Source organism: Astatotilapia calliptera, chromosome 11, assembly GCF_900246225.1.
Source record: "Astatotilapia calliptera chromosome 11, fAstCal1.2, whole genome shotgun sequence".
In the NCBI taxonomy this organism is placed as follows: domain Eukaryota; kingdom Metazoa; phylum Chordata; class Actinopteri; order Cichliformes; family Cichlidae; genus Astatotilapia; species Astatotilapia calliptera.
Window position 1 is genome coordinate 5,815,649 of NC_039312.1, and position 20,805 is coordinate 5,836,453.

The following is a 20,805-nucleotide window of genomic DNA, read 5'->3' on the forward strand; positions in this document are numbered from 1 at the left end:
CTGCTAGTATGCACACGCAACAAATTGTAACTGATGTAGCTTCTGATCGTAAAGACATGTACAGACAAGACTCTGGGAAACTAAGTGGGAAGCTTTACTGGACATGTGGAAGGCTTACTTAAAGTTCTACTTGTGTTACCTGTACAACAAAGCTGCTGCTGCTCTTATCCCTCCGTTCCAGCTGAACATCCTGTGACCACTCATCGTCTCCTCGAGCCCTTACACACAGCTCTGTCATCTCTGCATCCTCCAGCACATAGGATGGCAGCTTGGCTCCTGCTTCCAGGCAGTCGCAGTATTCCCTGACTACCGTCTGGCTATCGGGCCCCACGTAGTGCTGCACCACTCGCAGCTCAATGTCTTGAGTCAGGTAGCTGCACATGACCTGCCGCCCACAGATTATTACCTGGGGAGAGGGTTGTATGACAGAATTGTCCAAATTAGAAATAAAGATGTTTAGTGCCTTATAATTAACTTCTATAATTATGAGATAAGTTTTACAACATGTCACTGGGAATGTAGGAAAGTCACGGTTTTCAAAAAGACGCCTTCCAACTAAGATCAGCTTTGACTTCTACCTGAATAATTTCCGATTCCCAGCTGTTTTATAAAGGGTAACTTTCCTCATTGCCTTACAGTTTAAGATCACTAACAATTCATATACATCCCCCATTTTTACAAGTTTTTGGATGTTGTACTAAACAGGAATAAAAAAAGAATGTAATGATAACGTCAAAACAGAGAAGTTAAGAGGTGTGTTAAAAAACTTTCTCTTTCTTGCAGTATTTTTACTTTAAATGATGTGTAAACCATTGCATTCACATCTTAATTTGCATTTTATTCCACATCTCAAAGGTGACACACAGACACACACCCTTACATCAGACAATCTCTACTGAACGGAACGGAAATGACTTATGTGTGAATCAATGTAAACACATATGTGCACGCGCACACACACACACATACTGTACTCTGAGTGTGGAACATCTTATTGTGCTTTTAAAAAAAACTTGTAGTATATGCATGTGCATGGAAAATCTGGACTCCCAATTAAAAAAAATAAAAATCAGTGAGTTTAAAAAAAAAAACCTCAATCCGGTTGAGTTCTGACTGGACCAGCGATTCTGTTCTGTTTCACTCCGTCTGTAGATTGACCTGTTTCATGACCCAATTTGGGCCAAGCTTTAGCTGTTGGACAGATGACCTCACAGCTCACTGACTGTAAGGTACCCAGGTCCTGTGTCCACAAAATAAGCCCAAATCATCACCCCTCCACCACTGTGCTTGACAGATGGTAAATCAAACACAACCAAATGTGTCATCCTGGGCATTGGGACCAGACATCTCAACATTGGTCTTCTCCGTCTAAAGGACACGACTCCAGAAGTACTGCAGTGTGTTCAAATGCAATTGAAACATAGTAACTTTGCTACCATGTTCTTTTTCAGAGAGAAGAGCAGAAAAGAAGAGGCTTTCTCCAAGCAACCCTAACAAACAAACCATACGTGTTCAGTATTTTTCTAATTGTGCTGTCACGAACTTTAACCTTTAACATGCTAATTGATGTCCGTAGAGTTTGAGATACAGCTTTTGAAGGTTTTTTGTAGTTCTTCAACCACTGCACTCGGTGAATTTGCTGGGATGTCTGCTTCTGGGAGGATTGCGGCAATGAATGCTTCGGCGCTGCCAATGATCAGTTAAACAAGACCATTTAATTAACAGCACATGGCTCGTAAGTCCTGTGAAAAACTCTCTTTTCCATTTAACTACAGACTATCATATCAGCACATACCAAAAATGAGAGAAAGCTGGTTTCATACATAGAAATTTTGTTTTTGTTTCACCTCTCTTTTTGAACACACTGTAATGGAAACAACATGAAGCTTTACTCACTGTTTCCATGTTAAAGATGAACCACTGATCAAAAAATAATCAATGGCTTAAGTGATCCTGACAGTAATTTTCAGTAGCAGGCCTAATGCACGTGCTTTTACAAGTGTTCTCCCAATCACGCATCCATGTGCAGACGCATGTGCGCATGGGCTTGTATGAGGGAGATTAATATAAACTGCACTTTATAAACTTTTTTAACAATAGGTGCCAATATGAACACTAAAAAGGTGACAATGAAAGACCATAGAGAAGCAAGAAAGAGGGTAACAGAGAGGACATGGTGTGGCACTGAGGACGAACCCCACCCTCCCAAAAGAAAACCCAGACTGAGGTATACTCATGCGTTTCTCTGTAGTGGCAGCTGCCGTCCCGTTCTGGGGGTTTTGTTGTGAATTGGATATGACCAATGTTCATACTCTATCACTGCATCCAATGGAAACAAGATGTAATCAAAGTTTGGGACAGATGGTAGAAGGAATGTGAGAAGCCGAGTCTGTTTTGTCTGGAGGATGAGTGGGAGATGTGTGTGACACTTGACACTGTTTACATAACAAAGTGTCACAGCTACAATCTGATGGCATCTCTGCATTTTCAGGAATATGAAGACTCTGCTTTTTATTTGTGGAAAAATTCCAGCATGATTCATTCCTTTTCTTAGAGCGAAAAAAAAAAAAGACAGTTGGTGTATGTATTTGGTTTATGCTGGTTTATGATTTGCTGTGATCTTCTCTGTGGATTGATGGGACACATTGTGTTTTTGGATGGCTTAAAGTTCATAAGCTTTTGTTTTATTGCTCTAAAACAGATTACAAAAACTGACAAAGACAGTCTGTTGTTAGCTAAGCAACTACTAAATCATAACATACAAAAGCAGGGGAAAAAAAGGAGATTAAAAAGCACTCATCCTGAAATGAGTGCTGGGAAAAAAGCCAGGCTTTTGTGTCACATAGAAGAAATCAACAGGCGTAATGCAGCAAACATGTTCCTGCTTTCAGTGTAAATGTTTAACAGGTTAGCAGCAAGATAATCTGCAGGATCCCTATATTCTTGATTATGTTGAGAACTCTGGTCCTGTTTTGTTACTGCGGTGTATCTGGGCCATAAATCATTGCTTGTCAATTATAAAGAGTCTTGCGTCTGGAATCTTCTACAAATTAAATCTGGGGGTTGGTAATGCTGTTCACCATCTTTCCTTTTATCGCTGCAGTTAATTATAAAGATCTGCTAAAATCTATTCACATTAACTCTGATCCAACGACAAGAAAAGTAAGATGTTTAACTTTCTGGAAGCCTTTGACCTTCATCGGAAAATACCCGCCATAACAACTACATGGCCAATGAGTAATATTTCTTTTATTTCAATCTTTACAAACAAAGAAGTCAGTAAAGGAGTAATTACTAAAAAGTGACAGTACCTGTTTCTGGACACCATTGAGCTGTATGACCTTGATGATGAGAGAGGCGGTGCGTCCTTTGTACTGAATGGTCCTAAGCAGAGTCCCTACGTTGTCCACGCTGAAGGCCTCTGACCAGCGCCAGTTCCCCCATCCTTCGATGCAGATGTGCAGCAGCTGGAGGACAGCACAGAGCAGAACATACACACAAAAACAGAGACAGAAGTTAGCAGACATCAGAGGTTAGCCTTCTTGCCCTTTATTTACCCCGATCAAAAGGCAAGTAAACAACAGGACTCTGTTTGGGAAATTCTGGTAGGGGGGGAAAAGAACAACAAAGTTCCTGTTTACTGTTGCCGAACAGGCCTGCTGCTGCTGGAAGCACAAATGGAAGGTCGCACACAATAAACTGGCTGGTGGAAAACAGCTGATGTGGAAGATTATTACAGCAGTGTGTGTAGTGACCAGATTGTTTGTGCGTGTGTACTTGTGCGGTTGAATGTGGAAGACTCTTTTCTCCACACATCTAAATAAGAGGCACATATTTTGGCCCCCAACCATTTGAGCTGCATATCCATCACTTCAGTGTGGAGCACATCCATGTGTGTGGTTGGTATAAACACACAGGCTCAGGATAACAGTAATAAACAGATGCTTTCCTTTCTTTTGACAGTCAAACAACTTTAGAGTGGTGACAATTTCCCCCCAACCATTTTCCCCATAATTCCTTAAACTGTGTGCCTCGACATGGTAGCAGGGCTAAAAATATGTAAAGAGGCAGCCCGAACAGTGCTGTTTTGCTTTCACCGATACACAAAATACACACTGCAATTAGCTGACTGGGTTTTAATTAATGCATGATGCAGTGATGCAGCATTTACTGGGTGCTGCCTCCACCTAAATCCACAAACATTCAGTACAAAAACCAAGTGGTCTGGCCAAATGCCCATCACACCTGTGCTGCAGTGAGGTTATTCACAGACCATCTGTCCACTTCTTATCTGAAGTTGCTCAAAGCTGCATGATAAGGAAACTCCTTTGTCAAACAGTATGATTCTTCTCATGAGATTTTGGTCATAATACAGGAGCAGAATCATAAATACAGAAGGAGATCTAAAGCCTTCTCCCCTTCCCGAGGCAAGGGGGCTGACTTTCTACAGCACCGAAACTCTGTGTCAACCCTGCTGCCAGCACAACATCAAACTAGCAACAGTTGAAAAGGAAGGGGAGAAAACATGAGAAAGACAAAGCATGTCATGGGACTATCAAGACAGATGGGGCGGGGGCAAGCAGCAGAGTGAGATTCGGGGTCAGTGATCCCCCAGAGGAGTAGCGACCAGACTGAAACACTGAAAATTTGAACATTTACACTTTGGGTAGTTGCTTCAACATGCTGAACATTTACTCAATGTGTTTAAAGAAAAACAAATTACTCCTGAGGTCAAAGGGCACGGGGGGACCTTGGTCAAGACCTTATGTGCTTCTCAGCACTGCAGTCTTTTCTTAGTGTTTGAAGACAGATTTCTTTACAATAACATTCTTAATCAAACCCTGAATTCACTCTCTACAAGATCTGTCATCCTCGCTGTCAGCTGCGTGGAAATGAGTTACATTTCTGAGATCTCCTACTTGGTGCACGTACTCAGAGGGGTCTTAACAGCCAGGTGGCAGAGGTTAAGTTTAAGCCTTAAGGTGGAGAACTATATTACCGAACCAAGCCTTTACTACATTACACACAATTTCATAATCAAGCCCAGCTAAGAATATTGTGATCAGAGGAAAATTGAGAAATGAACTGTAATGTGTTTGGCATTCTACTCCCATGACTTAATACTGATACCTTTTCACTTCAAAGCTCACCTCAGGTCCTACAGATTAGAACTCAGTATTTATATTATAATACTTTCATTAGAGTAGACTGGTAACAATAACGGCCCAAACCTTGCAAATCTTGTGATGGTGAAGCCACTGGAGACCTCTGCCGTGCGTCAGCACCATGTGTGAGGATGGATTTGCAATTTCAACACTTCTCTCTGCTTTACCTTCTCTGTCCCTTCCTCCCCCGGTCTCTGTGCACTCTATCATGCCTGTGGCTCAACTTGACCTTTAAAGAAGAAGTCATAATAACATTTCTCCTCAGACTTCAAACAGTTACTGCTGCTTTTGTTTTAATTCATCATGTCTCTGACTCAAGCAGTAGAAGAAAAAAAAAAACAGCAGTGACACATATGAACTGGATGTGTAAGGACAACAAGAATGAAAAATAAGAAGTTGTTTTGCCTCTCTGTGACGTATTCAACTGTTGTGACACAGAAAACCCAGCCAGCCACATGTGACCGATTTATACACACGGATTAAGCCTCGCCTTACACCAACAGTGTTCAACTGAATAGAGACTCAGCATTTATGGGGAAAAAAAGATTTTATTTAAGGCAAAAAAAATTTTTTATTAATCACACTGTTCTTTAATTAGTCAACTTAGCTTAATAATTTGATTTACTTTATGTATCGTTTTATATAGAATTTTATTGGTACACATACTGTAGGGAGCAAGGTGCAAAATAAAAGCAAAAGACGACTGTAACACGTGGAGATGACCCTAAATAGAGAAAGAGCTCATCTTTTATACTTTTTTTTCATATGAGTTGTGGCAACCCTAGGCATGTTGACAAACCATAACAACTGCTTTATACTTTGAAGATCTCTGACCTCACGAAACAAAATGATGACATACACCCCAGGGCTCGAAATGAGAGAAAAGCCCAGTGATGCAAACTGACAAGACAAGGCCGGTATGCCAAGGTGAAATAAACTGACAACTGAGTAAAAGTTAAAGGGTCATTGTTAACCCCCCCCCCCCCCCCCCCCCCCCCGACATGTAACTGTCTCTTATATCTATGTCAACTCTACAAAATATCACACAAAAACCAGAGGTTGTGCTGTAGCCTGCAGTTAAATATGAATCTCATCTAGAAATAAATATTTTAACAAGAAACTCCAACACTCACTTTCAGCAGCTGGCCCGAAGCAGAAGATTTTTTTTTTGTCCAAAAACAACTGAAGACCCATTTATTATATTGTGATAATTCCCCAAGATGGGTATTGAGTGTGAAAGAAATGTGAAATTGAAATCTCACCCTCACTTCATTTCCCTTTAATCCTCAGGGGGAGAGTGTGATTATGGCTGATGATGGACACTGCTTCACTCCAGCACATTGGAAGGCTCCAACTATGCTAAAAGAGTGATCTTCATGGGAATAATTGAAAGTTTGTGGATGTTAACAAACTATTGCTATTTTCTGACAGCACTTTGATGTACTCTAAATATTCTGCCATGTGTCACTTATGGTGCGTAGATTTTAACCAAGGTAATGTCTTGGTTTTTTTTTTAGTTTCCAATAATAACTCTGGCTTCAAGTCACAACATAATCAAAATACAAGCAATTATCCAAATTCCTCAAATTTTATTTGACCTGATAGATAAATAAAACACTTTAAGTAAACATATTTTCTAGTCATTAAAATAATCAAACAATTACCTGTGTTGACTGTTTGGAAATTACTGTAAGTTAGTCATGTGTCTTTAGGTCTGACAGTACATCCCAGTTATATCAAAATGATGAGTGACATGTTTGTCCAAATATGCTAATATAACTTAGCAACCGATTATTCAGCTCGGCTCCATGGTGATGACTCATCTGACAGATATTAAAATAGGTTCAGTCACTCTTGCTTGAACTACATTAACTCTGTTTTTTACTCTGACATCTTCGATCATGCCGCTTAAATGTTTTTGTAACTGAGTTGTACTGGTCAAATATGGGTGTTCTGGATTTTTCCAAAATGACCACACTATTTGGTGATGTCTTACGATTTTTGGGAAGACTGAAACGGTCAGGCTTGGTGAAGCATTTTTGGGACATGACAATCTGACCATCTTCTGTTCGGTGTTTTCTTTTCTGCCTTTTTTGGAAACTTCAGTGACAGACTGGCTACTTGCTGTGTGGGATGTCACTGTTTCCCCATATATTAAAGCTGAAGTTTTATATGGTTTATAAATGATCACCTCACCACTGTTTACTTACTTTACCACATTCAAGAAAACAAAACAAAACAAAAACGAAGATAAAGCAATACATTCCATCCAAAAAATCCACAATGAGAAGTGCCAGTGCCTCTACACTGAACCGGACTTTCGGGTTAAATCTACACAGGATTCAACCAAAGTAAATATACAGTGAGGTCCAGTGATGTTCTACCAGGGCAAGCAAGGCAGGAGTGCTTGTCCGTTGAAATTTAAAAACATTTAAAATCACCGTCATTGTCAAAGTCTACAATCTAGAGACACCTGGAGACACAGAGACTGATATGGGCTTGTATGACTTCCAGAGGTATAACGCTACTAGACGTCTTATAAAAGTGTCAGGATCAACTGTTAAGTGTACAGGGCCATATTCTGTGCTCAGATTCATCCAAATGCTGCAAAACTGATCAGACAGCTCTTCACAGTGCAAATGGATAATGACCCAAAACTGCAAAAAAGACTCAAAAGTTTCTAAAGGCAGGGAAATTGCGTATTTTTCAATGGCCAAGTCAGTCACTCAATCTCAGTCCAGTAGAGCAAGATTTTACGTACTGAAGAGCTAAAGACAAAGAGACCAACAAACAGGCAGGAACTGAAGGTTGCCTAACTGAAGGCCTATCCAAGCATCTCAAGGGTGGAAACATCCCACCATATCCATGGTTGACAGACTTCAGGCAGTCACAAACCACAGTATTAAATCCAATCCTTATTTTTAAAATGACCTCAGTTCATCTGTTCTATTCATTTACTGGGGGATGATATGTAAAATATCAGTAAATTTTTTAGACATTTGAATTAATTAATGAATTCAAGCTGAATTTGGTTTTATAGTGAACCAGATGAGTATGGTAACATTAGCAAATATCTTGCGTTGAAGTAAATTCCCTAATGCTAAGTCAGTGCAAGTTCCTTTTCTGTTTTAATGCCACAGATGGCCTGCATAAAAAAGGCTTCAAAAACTTTAAAACAACAGGTCTTCACAGGCACTGTGCACCCACTAAACTTAATAACGGTGCTTTGACATATGTTTTCAAAACAAAGAGTTTGGTGAAATTATGACTAATCTGCAAGTAACAGAGAGAGTGGACAGAAGGATGAAATTAAAAACCACACATAATATCACTGAGACCAAGTATGGTCTTAATACAAGATCAACACCATGTAAACGTTTTGAAATCACATCATCCACATTTTAGATTACCATGGAAACTAGATGCAGAAGCCAAACATATGACCAACACATTTAGTGGTGTTAACTTCTGAGAATTACCACCCCCAACTTGCTAAACTGTAAATTATACTCAATGAGTCAATCAAACCATCAGCCTCCCTAATGGGAACGATGTCATGTCTACTGCCCAGTTCATCGCTTAATCTTTTCCCAGGAGAAAATCATTACCAACAAACTTTCCTGTAAAAGACAGTAACAGATCTGTCAGTCACAGCCAAAGGACTGACTGTTAACTCCCTGGTAAACACAGACTCATTGCGTACTTCATATGGCAAACACTCAAGTGTCTGCTTTGATAATGTGGGTGTCAGGACCAACATAGGAATCAATGGCAAACACAAACGGTAAAACATACATAAAATCACTCTCTCTGAGAGAGATTTTTAGAGAGACATTCACATGAATGTGCACACAAAAACACCATATACCCTATGACCCATGCGCTACTCTAGACAGAATGACTCACTCTTGCCACTATAACCCCTATCTGTCTATTGTCCTCAACAGGAATGTGCTTGGGTGCACACAATACAAATTAAGTCTATGTCTGCAGCGGAGATGCAATTGGCATTCTTCGATGCTACACAGACAGGCTGACAAAGCTGCAGTGGTCAATGGTTGTCTCCCCATTAATGCCATTCCTTTATTTCATCTCTCTCAGACTATAATAGGAGATTTGAGACATGTGGAGCAGAGGTATCAACACCAGTAGCTTTGCACACAAGGTTCTATAAAAGGCCTGAGGAAGCTGCGGCATGTCTTAGATGGCTGATTAAAATCATGTGAATTCAATGTCATGTGACAAAAGTTTAAAAATAGCTTGACAAGTCTCTGTAGTGCCTATCTTATTTAATATAATACAGACAGAGATGAAAAAAGAGGGATGTGGAACAGAGGCCCATCTTGTCTGGGGAAATTACTTTGGGACCAGGGAGCTAGCTGGCCACCTAACAAATGAGAAACAGGTTTCTATCCAGACAACAAAACAAAAGAATACGTATTACTTTGCCCTTTAAAAAAAGAATATGTATTAAAAGAGAATTACGACAGCGAAAGACACAACAGCATCCATGCCAGGGCAGTGAGGGCTAACCCATGTAACATGAGGAAATTATGGTGGCTACACAGCTGTCTGTAATGCTTCTCTCCTCCTTGGCTCCCTCTTTCTGACAAAAGAAGCAAAGCAGCACAACATCAAAGCTCAGATTTGCAAGTCTAAGAAGCGGTTTGAGAGCTCGAAGAAGCTTCAGAGAAAAGACACTGTGTGGGTCCGTGGTTGACAGAAGGGACATTAAGAGATTTATGCTTGACTAACATACTTCAATAGTTTTCCCTTGGTTTTTTACTAAGGCATCTTAGACATGCAGGGCCTCAAGTCTCCAGGAGATGCAGACACGGCAAGTGCTTGAACCAAATGAAGAGAACTGACAAAAGGAGCTCTGTCTGAGAGGAGGATAAAAACCGCACAGCACTGGGATATGTAAGTCAACGTTTAAAAACCCATCAGCAGGACATAAACCTCAGTGTCTATATACACTCACTGGCCACCTTATTACTTAAAACTGCCCATTATGATAAACATCTTATCAGCCAATCATGTGACAGCAACTCAAAGCATTTAGTCATGTAAACATGGTGAGGCCAACCTGCTGGTCTACTGCGATTTTCCCACACAACCAATTCTTGGGTTTACAGAGAAGGATCCAAAAAGAGAAAACATCCAGTGAGCGACGGTTCTCTGGGTGAAAAGAGGCCTTTCCGAGTCTCAGGGTCTTGAGTGATGTGTGTGAGGCCACTTGGATAAAACAGCCACGCAACCCAGTGGTGCTCCTGTGGGACTAGCCATAAAGCACCAGGTGCTGTCCATGGTGCTGAACCCAGAGCAGCACCAGAGGGACCTTAATAATCACAGTCTTCACCTGCACCTCCCCTATGGTCTGCTTTAGTAGAGAATCAAGAAGAAGGCTGGTTCAGGAGCATTAAGCACAGAAAGAGGGGCTAACTGAAGTCAACCCTTTTAGGACAGCTAACCTGTCTGGAGTGATGTCCTCAGGATTGAAGAGCATATTAATTGGATGACGTCCTACCATAGAGGCCACATAAAACCAATACTGTTAGTCGTACAAGTGCATTCAACCAAGGAGCTGATCAAAATAACAAAACTTAGTTTTAGTGCCATTTTGCACAATTACTGCATCCAAAATGTTCCATTTCTCTAGTGAAAAAGAAAAACGAACTGGGACTTGAGTGAGGAGGTTTCATTTGGTGTTTTGAGTGTAATACTAATTACCTTTTTGTTTAAGAGAAGGATTTAACGCTTCTGTAATGCTTTAAACAGCATTTTAGTGTAGATCAAAGATCAAAAGGCTTTTGATACACTGTCAACATTTTTAATGGTTTATATTCTTTATCAGTGTTTAACTCCACTGTCTTGTATCCTTTCCACACCTTATAAAAACATCAGCTGTGGTGAGGAACCCTATTCTGTACCTGAAATCACAGCACAATGGCGGCTGGTATATTTGTTAAAACTGGGATCCCAAGTGAAAAAACTCTGTCATCAACATGTGGCCCAAGGTAATCGAAACATACCAATGCGTTTTTCATGTGATGATCAGTCAGTAACGGTTCTGCTGCACAGAAAAGGGTTGCACGCCATTGCTTAAGAGCCTTTGTTGTCATTTCAAGGCCCAGGATTTGATGTAGAGGATGATATAATTGATATAATTTGTAAACTGCTAACACATTGGAATGTTAAAAAAGATTTACAACAGAGATTCCAGCAGCACAGTGCTCATCAACATGGTAATTAAATTAATGTCTTAATATCAGAGGAAAAGCTTCCTTTGGGACAGACTACACAGGCAGTAGAATTATACAAATATACAGTCTATACACAAAGAGTGTCATGAGAGACATTAGTCTACATGAGTGGAATCATAATAAAAAACTCCAAGAGTGTCAGTAAGAATGCAAAAACAGACTCCCCTAAATCCTTGCTTGAATTTGGAAGGAAGAACAGGAATGACATATACAAAGACAAAAAGAAAACATGTGGTGAAGGAGAAGTCCGTCTTCACTGTATTTCTCATGAAAATCTTGACTTTGGCAGCCGTGGTGTAGAGCTGATGAATGTAGTACTTTTTTTCAAGTTGAACGGAGACCAAAAGGTGGGTTGCAGAAAGCTGATAATGATTCCCCAGAATATATTCAAAGTAAGTGATTTCAAAAAATTACTGGCAACCACTGATTGCAGAAACATTTTTCTTTGTCTGTGCAATGTAACAGGGGCTGAGGTTGAGGTTCAACTTCTTGAGACATACCACTTTAATCACTAATCAAGTGTGCTCCCAACAAACAGTGCTGGGGATAAATGTTTCATCCCTCCAGTGACATTTCCTTAAAACAAACACTAACAAAAGCAAAACTTTCTCAACATAAAAAAGGCTTCTTGTCCTGCCTGAGAGTTTAAAAAGGAGCAAGAAGGGAAATGGGTTAGAGGAGATATGTATATGGGCCTACTGGATGCTGAGGCATAGAGCACTAATACGCACAGTAAACTGATATACCTTTGAGAATTATTAGACTTGTACACTGGAGGTCCAACTGTAGAAGAAACTGCTGGTGGGATGAAAAGGCAAAGGAAACTTGGAGGTAAAGTGTAAGATTTGTGGTCTGGAAGGAAATTTTTTAACCATTCAGGGAACATGAGATTACTAATCACCTTTGACCTTTAGGTGTAGTGATTAGTGTAGATGTAATTCCTTGTGGCATCTAGATACAAGTAAATCCCCAAAGAACTGTGTTAAGCTGCCTTAAAGGACGCAACAGTGAATTGCTGATGAAATGAGCAAAGTGTATATATGCATCATTATATTCACGAGTATGGATGCCATCCATACAGAGAAATTACAAGACGTTACAGCAATAGCGAGACAAAAAAACCCTTGCAATAAATAAACATACAAACTGGGAAAGTGCGTGAGTTTGGCTCGCATAGTGTCATGTTCAGTGTGGACCTGGCCAGGACTACCACAGAGTATGCACAAGCTGATCATCATGAAACCTGATAGTGTTAGTGAGCTGACATGGACGCACATGAATACATGTAAGAAACAGTATCTGTATATCCAAGCATACAAGTTAAAAGGATAACTTCCAGCCTGAAGAAGAAATGTTACAGCATGACACTGGTTTCAAACACACAAATGTTTAAAGCACCCTGGGGAGGAATTTCAAATCTACCATCACAAATAAAGGTGGACTAAAAAAGTATTATTGTTTTAGACAGAGGAATGTTTAGCAATGTGCTGCAACATCTCTTCTTGTGTAACTCAGTGTTACTAAATGGATAAACCTTTTCTCATAATTCAGTGTTCATCTCCAACTTTTTATTTTCTTCTCCTATTTATATTTTAAGGTAATGGCTACAAGCAAAAGTCAGTGTGAAAAGATTACCAAACACAGATCTAAGGATAGACAAAGAGTCAGGGTTGTCTTCAGGGATTAAGACGGAGAGCACTCCCTTTTCTTTTAGCTTCCTCACGCTCAGTCTGCAAGTGGGTGAACCTGAGCGGAGCTGAGATAACCCCTCAGGGTCAACTGCAGTTAAAGTGGCAATGTTGGATGAACAGCATGACTAAACCACTTCACTTGAGGGCAGTGTTTCTTAATCATTGAGTCTTGATAGATTCCAGCAAAACACCAGACACATTTTAAGGACGAGATTTGTTTCTTTTGAATGACGAACAGCAAACAATGAACCCTTCTGAAAACTTAAAACACTTGTACAAAACTGCGACACATGAGCAACAGGGTTCACACACAGACAACTATTCATATATACATGTTCACACACAGCTTCCACTGATGTAACACTGCTCTCTCAATCTCCTCTGCCTCTCTTTCACACACACTCTCACCCAAAATACCACCCTGTCATGCCTGCTTCCAAAAACACGGCCAATCTCGCCGCAAACTAATAGTCCTGGGCTGCTATCTTCCGCACATTACCCCTGGGAACCGCACGCACGCACGGCCAACACAACACTGACACTTCCACACAAACACTAACACATGGAGCAACACCATACATCACAGACATACACAGACACACCAACACGCAAAGACATGCATTCAGAGACACTCTACTGTAGAAGCCTGCTCATGGAGTAAATCACAATTTATTCAAATAGGGAATATTCCTTGTAGGCACTTAAAAAGTCCTTCTCAAATCCAGGGGGCTTTTTACGCCCCTCTCCCTGCTAACCACACTAACCACAGGGATTTCCATCAGCCAGGCTGTATCCTGTAACGAGCAGCCAGATATTTCAACCATCCACACCACACGCCAGAGCCTTGAAAAACAGCAGGGTGGGGATGGTGAGTGTGTTTGTGCGAAATATAAACTGTACGTAATTAGAGAAAGATCGTGTAGTTGTATGCATGACCATCCTGAAGGTTTTTAACAGATGTATTAATTTAACCGTATGTGTTCCTTTATCCGTTTCTCTCTCTATTACATGACACGCAGAACATAATGGTACACTGCATATAAAAATTAGGGAAATTATGTGTTTATAAACATTTTCGCATTGGCCGGGAAATGCTGGGGTGTGAAGGCATGCTAAGCTTGAAAGGGAGAGACTATACTGAGAAGCCTGACAGACTCCAGGCCTTAGGAAACATTTTATTACAGTGTGTATGTATGTGTGAGTCTGAGTGTCCACACATGGGTATGAATTTGCTCAAGTGTTTGGCGAGAGCGGGCTCTAAGGACGTGACTGCCTCAATCGACCCTTTTAATAAGTCTCATGGTTATGAATGACAGGAGAGATGGGGTGGTAGAGAAAGTGGAAGGGAGAGAAACAGAGGAGCAGTGAGAGGGAGTCTGACCTGAGCTTAGGTTCATGTTTCACTACGAAAACACACTACTTTAGTGTTCTTCGGAGAAAAGCGAGATACTCGAAGGTATGACAACACCGTATGAAGTGTACATTGGTTAGATGGCTCAAGATTACACACATTAAACACCTCTCGTTCGTACAGGAACAATATAAAGGAGATTGCGGCACTTTAAATATGCCTCGCTGTCTGAGTTCAAGCTGAAACAACAGCCTGTCTAATCATATAAATGGCCTTATTCCATCTCTGACTCTTTCTATATGTATGAACTGGAGACAGGAAGGGAAGACTTCAGGTGCAGCAATGCACTCATGATAAATAGGGTTGCTTGTGCATCATCAACAGACAGAAAAGCGAAAGAGAAATGGGAAAGGTGGGAGGAACAGAACAGATAGTGAGCAGACATGTTTCTGGCGGTGCTGCCATTGTAGAGGAGTGTTGAGAGCATGGCTCATCTTTTGCCCCTGCTTCCATTTTTCCATGTCCTCTTGTTTTTCTCAAGTAGTGCTGTGCAATATCCCCTCTGACAACTCTGTGCTACTCTCTTTTTGAATTTTTCATATTTCCCAGGTGATCACTTCCACAATCTTTTTCTCTACCCATCCTCCTCTATTCAAGAAGACATCATGTCTCGTGTGTTCTCAGGGGAGCTCGAGAGAGGAACAGGCATAGATTACTTTACAAAAGCATATTAGAAGCTGTGGCTTATGAGTGTGTGACTGCCTGGGGGACAATTCAACTGGGACACACACATCATACCAAAACCATGAGGACAGGTCAATGGCCTTGCTCACCGACATTCCCCTGGCCTCCCAGGAAACACAATACTGCATGTACAGATACATAAAAACTGGGATAGTAGTTTGAGGGTTGATACACTGGACTGTAAAACTAAGTAAGGGCGCAATGATATTGTTAGGAGACTGGACAGAGTCAAATTAGACAGAAAGATGTGACCATGGATAATGTCAGCAAACTGAGTGGAACACAAAAGCAACTGTATGGACCAAATAGAAAGGAAGTGGAACAGCCACAAAACTGAAAAGTGCCAAGCCTTCATGAGTAGTTCCCTTCCAGAATCAACCATATCGACAACACCTACTGGGATGAGATGGAAACTAAAAGGACAAAGTTGCCTTCTAGCCAGACACAGGACAGACAGGGAGTCAGCACCAGGACCAACGAGCTTAGCCAGTATGGATGTGAACATCAGAACAGATGACTAACTTCAGGAGAAAAGGAAAGGGACAAGTACTAGTTGTGCATTTGGGATGAGAACGGCACAATGTCTAAGTGAGACCTACAAACAGTGTAGGAGCCAGAGACTGTGCAGGTATACTGATCTCATATAGGAATAAAGAGAGACCAGGACTGAGCCAGCAACAAGGGAATGATTGCTAACCTATGGCTCAGGGTGTGAGGCCTGGAATGGATTTTGGGTTGTGTTTGGTGGGTCCTTCCAGAGCATGGAAAGAAGAGACACAGAACTATGCATAGCATTAAAGTATAACCAGTATGAGTGAGGTAATTGTACCGTGGCTCCCAAGCTGCAAAGTGCTAATGGATATAATTTGAAAAGTTACAGCAACAGAACATGGTGATGACAGCGCATGAAAAAGTGGAGTGGAACTGATGTATAGCGTGGTTATTTAACGTTAAATCAAAGTGATACGCCGTGCCTCAATGCTGAGCAGGGTTAGAGTATTTGTCAGCGTGGGGGAGGGTTAGGGGATGAATGAGAGAGGATTTGGTGGTAGGATGTTATAGCTAAACAATTTCCACATTGTATATGTATAACAGTAAAACTGGACACAGTTAAATGGGATACGCAGACAAGAGGACAGAAGATCTTGAGTTGAAGTCACGAGCAGACTGACAGATAGAGGAAAACTAGAAGATGATGGTTTGTGATGGTCAGAGTCGTTTTAGATGCTCCACGGCATCGTGGGACTTAAGCAAAACAGCAAAACCACTTACATCTCAGCCTGGAAACTGATTTGTAATAGTGAAATAAAACCCACTTCCAAGTAACCATTAAAGAAATACAACCCTTTTCCTTATCAGTGTCACTATTATTATAACCCCAAAATGTAATTAGGAGTGTTTGCTACAATTTGCTGAGGCGGACACATTGGCAAGCTTTTAATCGTCAAGCTCAAAGTTAGCTGAGTGTTTTTGGCAAAGCTGCACTATTTCTTATTTATCTAGTTTCACAAATCATGTTCATCTTGAGAACACATATTTCATATACCACAAACACATGATGGAATAACACATGACAGAACTATCTTGGAATCGCATTCTTCATCTATGATGACATTTGGCCCATTCGGACAATTTTTCATCCAAAATATCCTTGAAAATACCGAGGTCATTTTGACTCACTGCAGGAATTAAATGTGGTGTTCACTGTGCTGATATGCCAGATTGCCACTCACGCACTGCATGTGTGTGCGTGCGTCTGTAAGCAAGAGTGAGGTAAGAGCACAGATTAACCATGGTCGATGATTAATACAACTTGACTTACTGACTTACTGCGAGCAATTATGGCCATGTCTTTTCTCAAGCTTGACTTTCTCACACTCGCTGTGGAACGCATGGGGGTCCTGAAACATGTGTGCACCAAACACACACATATGCCACAGATCGCCAGCCCACCCTCCACTCAACCTCAAAACCACAAAGGGTTAAATATAATCAATCTTCTTTAACAATGCTGTCAGGGCACTGTCTGAGAACACTGACAGAAACACACAGATACCCGCTGCACAATGATGTGTCTGGTGTGTGTGTATACACACCTCTTACAACTTTTGCACAGAAATTGTGTGTGAGCCATTCTTTTTACACATATGTACTGTACGTATGTATGCAGTATGTGTGTATTCAGGTGTCCATTTATATAAGGTTCAGAGTGTGTGTGCTCACTGTTTCCATAATTCTGCACAATGTTAACGCTCTGCGTTCCAAAGTAAATATCTTAATCATGTGTTCCTGTCTTTTATGACGACCGCTGATGTCCAAAAGATTTGTGTGCAGGAGCATGCATGTGTGCATGGCTCTATTCAAAATCAACCAAAACAAGTCTGTCGGTCATCAGACATTTCATTAAGTATGGGCTATGTATGCTTGCTCGGGTGTGCGTGTGCGCATGTTACCTGAGGGGATTTGTGGGATCTCCAGCTGTACTGGTGGCTATGGAGGCTGGCCAGGAGCACGTTCTCATCAGTGTCCACCTGACCAAAGCGCAGTGTCTCATGCGTATCATTACAAATAACATAGTGGCTGTAGAGCAGCTCCTCAGCCTCTGCGTTTCCATTCTGGCAGAAAAAAAGAGAGAGATGAGCGGATGAGGTGGGAAGACAAAGAAGAAAGGAGAAGGAAGAGGAAGGACATTTAAAAAAATGCATTTATTTTGGAAGTTTGCATTTGTTGTGGGTGTCAAAACACATATACATGTGTCAACAATGCATGCATTTATAGACTTAACAATGAAGAAGGAAATTAGTGATATTATCAGAGGAGACAACAACATTTTAAATGGGGAGTGGTTCATCATAGCCTGACAGGTATTCCAGCTGGACCAATCTGACCTCTGACCTCTCCAGGAGGCCCGTCACTTTATCAATCCCTTAAATTTTTAAAAATCCTTTTTTGAACAGCTAAATGCTGCCAGTTTGCACCTCCTGGAAACTAAGTGGGCTGCTGTGTAGGCATTCCTGTTAGTAAGTATCATCCCTATACTGTGTGTGTGTTGGAGGAAACAATATGATGGAGTCTGGCCCACCTACAACACTGAACCGCACAGAAATTCTTGCGAGTCATACAGGGATGCTGTCCACTCATACGTCACCTTGCATGCAAGAAGGGAGAGCTCACTGTCTGCTATTGAAAACAATAGTTTAACCAAGAGAGAGAGAGAGAGTGGGGTGTTTCTCCTGCATTCAGGAATTCAAGCACATTCAAAACAGCACAAACTATGGCTCTGAGCTGGATAGGGAACGCTTGGGTGCAAGGGTAAGCTTTACTTGAGTTCTTTCCAAAGGCTCTTAGGGCTCTGATGGGATCTCTTCTGCACACTCCTCCTTGATTCTTGACGCACATGAATGTAGTTCAGACAACTTCTCAATAACTCCTCAAGTACCCCAACAAAGAGGGACCTCAGCCTGCTGTATACTTTTAAATGGCTTGGGGGTGGGTGGGGGGGAGAGTGATGGTTGATGGTTAAAAGAGGCTGGCAGTAAAATCTCAGAGTTTCACTGCCAAGCACGTTCAGGGTCCTGGGGTTGTTGATGCTATTGAAAACGGATGGGAAAGTTTACACCATTAAAAGAACACTTGATGATAGATGTGTGTGTGAGAGAGGTAGAGAGAGCAAAATATAGATGGGACAGCTGCAGCAGTGGCTTTAAATCCATTTCCAGTTTTATAGTGGAACACTATCTGTGCTCCCTTTCCAATGTGACACTGCGATTTACAAACTTCCTGCTGCCATCTTAAGATGCCATTGCTAAGCCCGCTCTTTGAAGGTATCGTCTTTCTCCTCTGATTCACAAGGCAACGCGATACAGACATCAGAAAAGCTTCCTCCGGTAATCATATTCACTCGCTGACTGTCTCCGAGTTAAACGGACAAATATAAAGACAAAGATATTTAAACAGTCAACACGTATATCTTGTTAAAAAGCACAAGATGACAGCTTTTTCAAACATCGTCGACAGTATCAAAGGATCCAGTTTCCATAATCCACCCAGATACAATGACCTAGCTTTCGCAGAGCCTAACCCGGATCTGCACTGCACAATGGCTTACATATAAATAACAAGGTAACAATAAAATGTCTGGAAAACAGATTGTAAATAACGACACCCATTTAAAAGAAACACTCATGAAACAAGACACCTTTGAGGTGATAATGAAACCTGTAAAATGAACATAATGAAACACTTATCAGTTCTAAAATCACCAATATATTTCTGTACACATGACCAGAGCCTAAGAACCAGTAACATGATCTCTGAATCGTTTTCTTTCCGGCTACAAAGACAAGAAGAGAATCGTTCAAATATGGGAAGAACCCCCCCCAAAAAATGAACAGGGGGAAAATTCCTGTTGTTGTCTCAATTCCACATGTAACAGTCTGTGAATGTTCTGTGAGAAAGCAGAGTGTGTAAATACTACTGGGCTTTTGTGTGGCTTTCCACCAAAGCCACTTCCCTGGGGTTAGGGTCTGAGGGTTAGGGCAGAGCAAAGTCTCATGGTGGAGCTGGGGGCTGAGAATTGAAAATAGAGGGCCATGGGGCCTGAGGTTAGAGTGGTGGGGTGCTGAGGTTTGGGGCACATGGGACTACTGAGTGCAAAGACAAGAGGCAGAAATATGAAGAAAGATAATAAAAAAAATCATGTTTTCCTCATCTTTGGTTCCAAGCAACCAAAAGACTCCAGTACACCTCAGTCTCTTATCTCTTTTATATTAAGACAAAACTCAGTGAAGGCTCAACGGATGTTAGAGCCAACAGCAGCTCGGTTGGGGGTGGGGGGCGAAAGTAAGCCTGCTTACTTGGGGACATGCAGTATTTTGCAACAGCCATAACATACATTCATGTTGATATTAATGAGACGCTATTTGGCCTGTGGACTTGCGATTGCCAGAAATCCTTTGTGATGTTATTATGGAAACAAGAGCACTTCATTTACCATGACTACAACTGTGTATTATTACCGACTATTGCTAAATGAGTGAAAATCACAAACATATACTACACTCGAGTGCTATGCATCTGGAAGTACTCCAGCTGTTCTGGTTGCGGTGGTCTCCTATGACCACGTCTGGGTTATGAGGTTTCAATTGTAGCTGAAGAATCTTCTCTATGTTTCGATGCTAACCCTGCAGGCCACATCACAACAGGCCTGTCTGCCAGCCTTGACACAAGGAAACATGAAAATCACTGAAACAATTACACACATTAGGATACCTCCTTCTGCTGTAGAAGGTCAGACACTCTTAATATTTCTGACTCTTCCTGATTACACTTTAGCTTGGCTCACGTTTTTCCATACATGGACAATATGGGCAAAGAGAATTTCTATCAAATCAAATCTTATGTTATCTTAAAGAATCTTTCCCTACAGTGCAGGATTTCACCAGTCAGAGGGTTAATTGCACCCATAAGTGGTTCTGTCATCAAATACAAGACTTTCTTTCACTGGAAACCCCAAAAATGGAAACAATGCTCCATTATCAAGGAAGTTTTCAAATCTACTGAAGTGGACAAGAACTTTTTTTTTTCCAAGA

The 20,805-nt window shown here is 41.2% G+C and overlaps 1 protein-coding gene across 3 annotated transcripts in view; it reads right to left on the minus strand.

Annotated features, from left to right (window-relative positions):
* vps13b (vacuolar protein sorting 13 homolog B) overlaps window positions 1–20,805 on the minus strand; it is a 314,335-nt gene that overhangs the window by 26,436 nt on the left and 267,094 nt on the right. For all 3 annotated transcript variants that reach the window (XM_026183458.1, XM_026183460.1, XM_026183459.1), the window contains exons 46-48: window positions 17,668–17,829; window positions 3,312–3,467; window positions 140–406 (exon numbers count right to left, since the gene is read on the minus strand). In XM_026183458.1, the coding sequence (XP_026039243.1) occupies window positions 140–406; window positions 3,312–3,467; window positions 17,668–17,829 (585 nt within the window). The remainder of the gene's footprint in view (window positions 1–139; window positions 407–3,311; window positions 3,468–17,667; window positions 17,830–20,805) is intronic.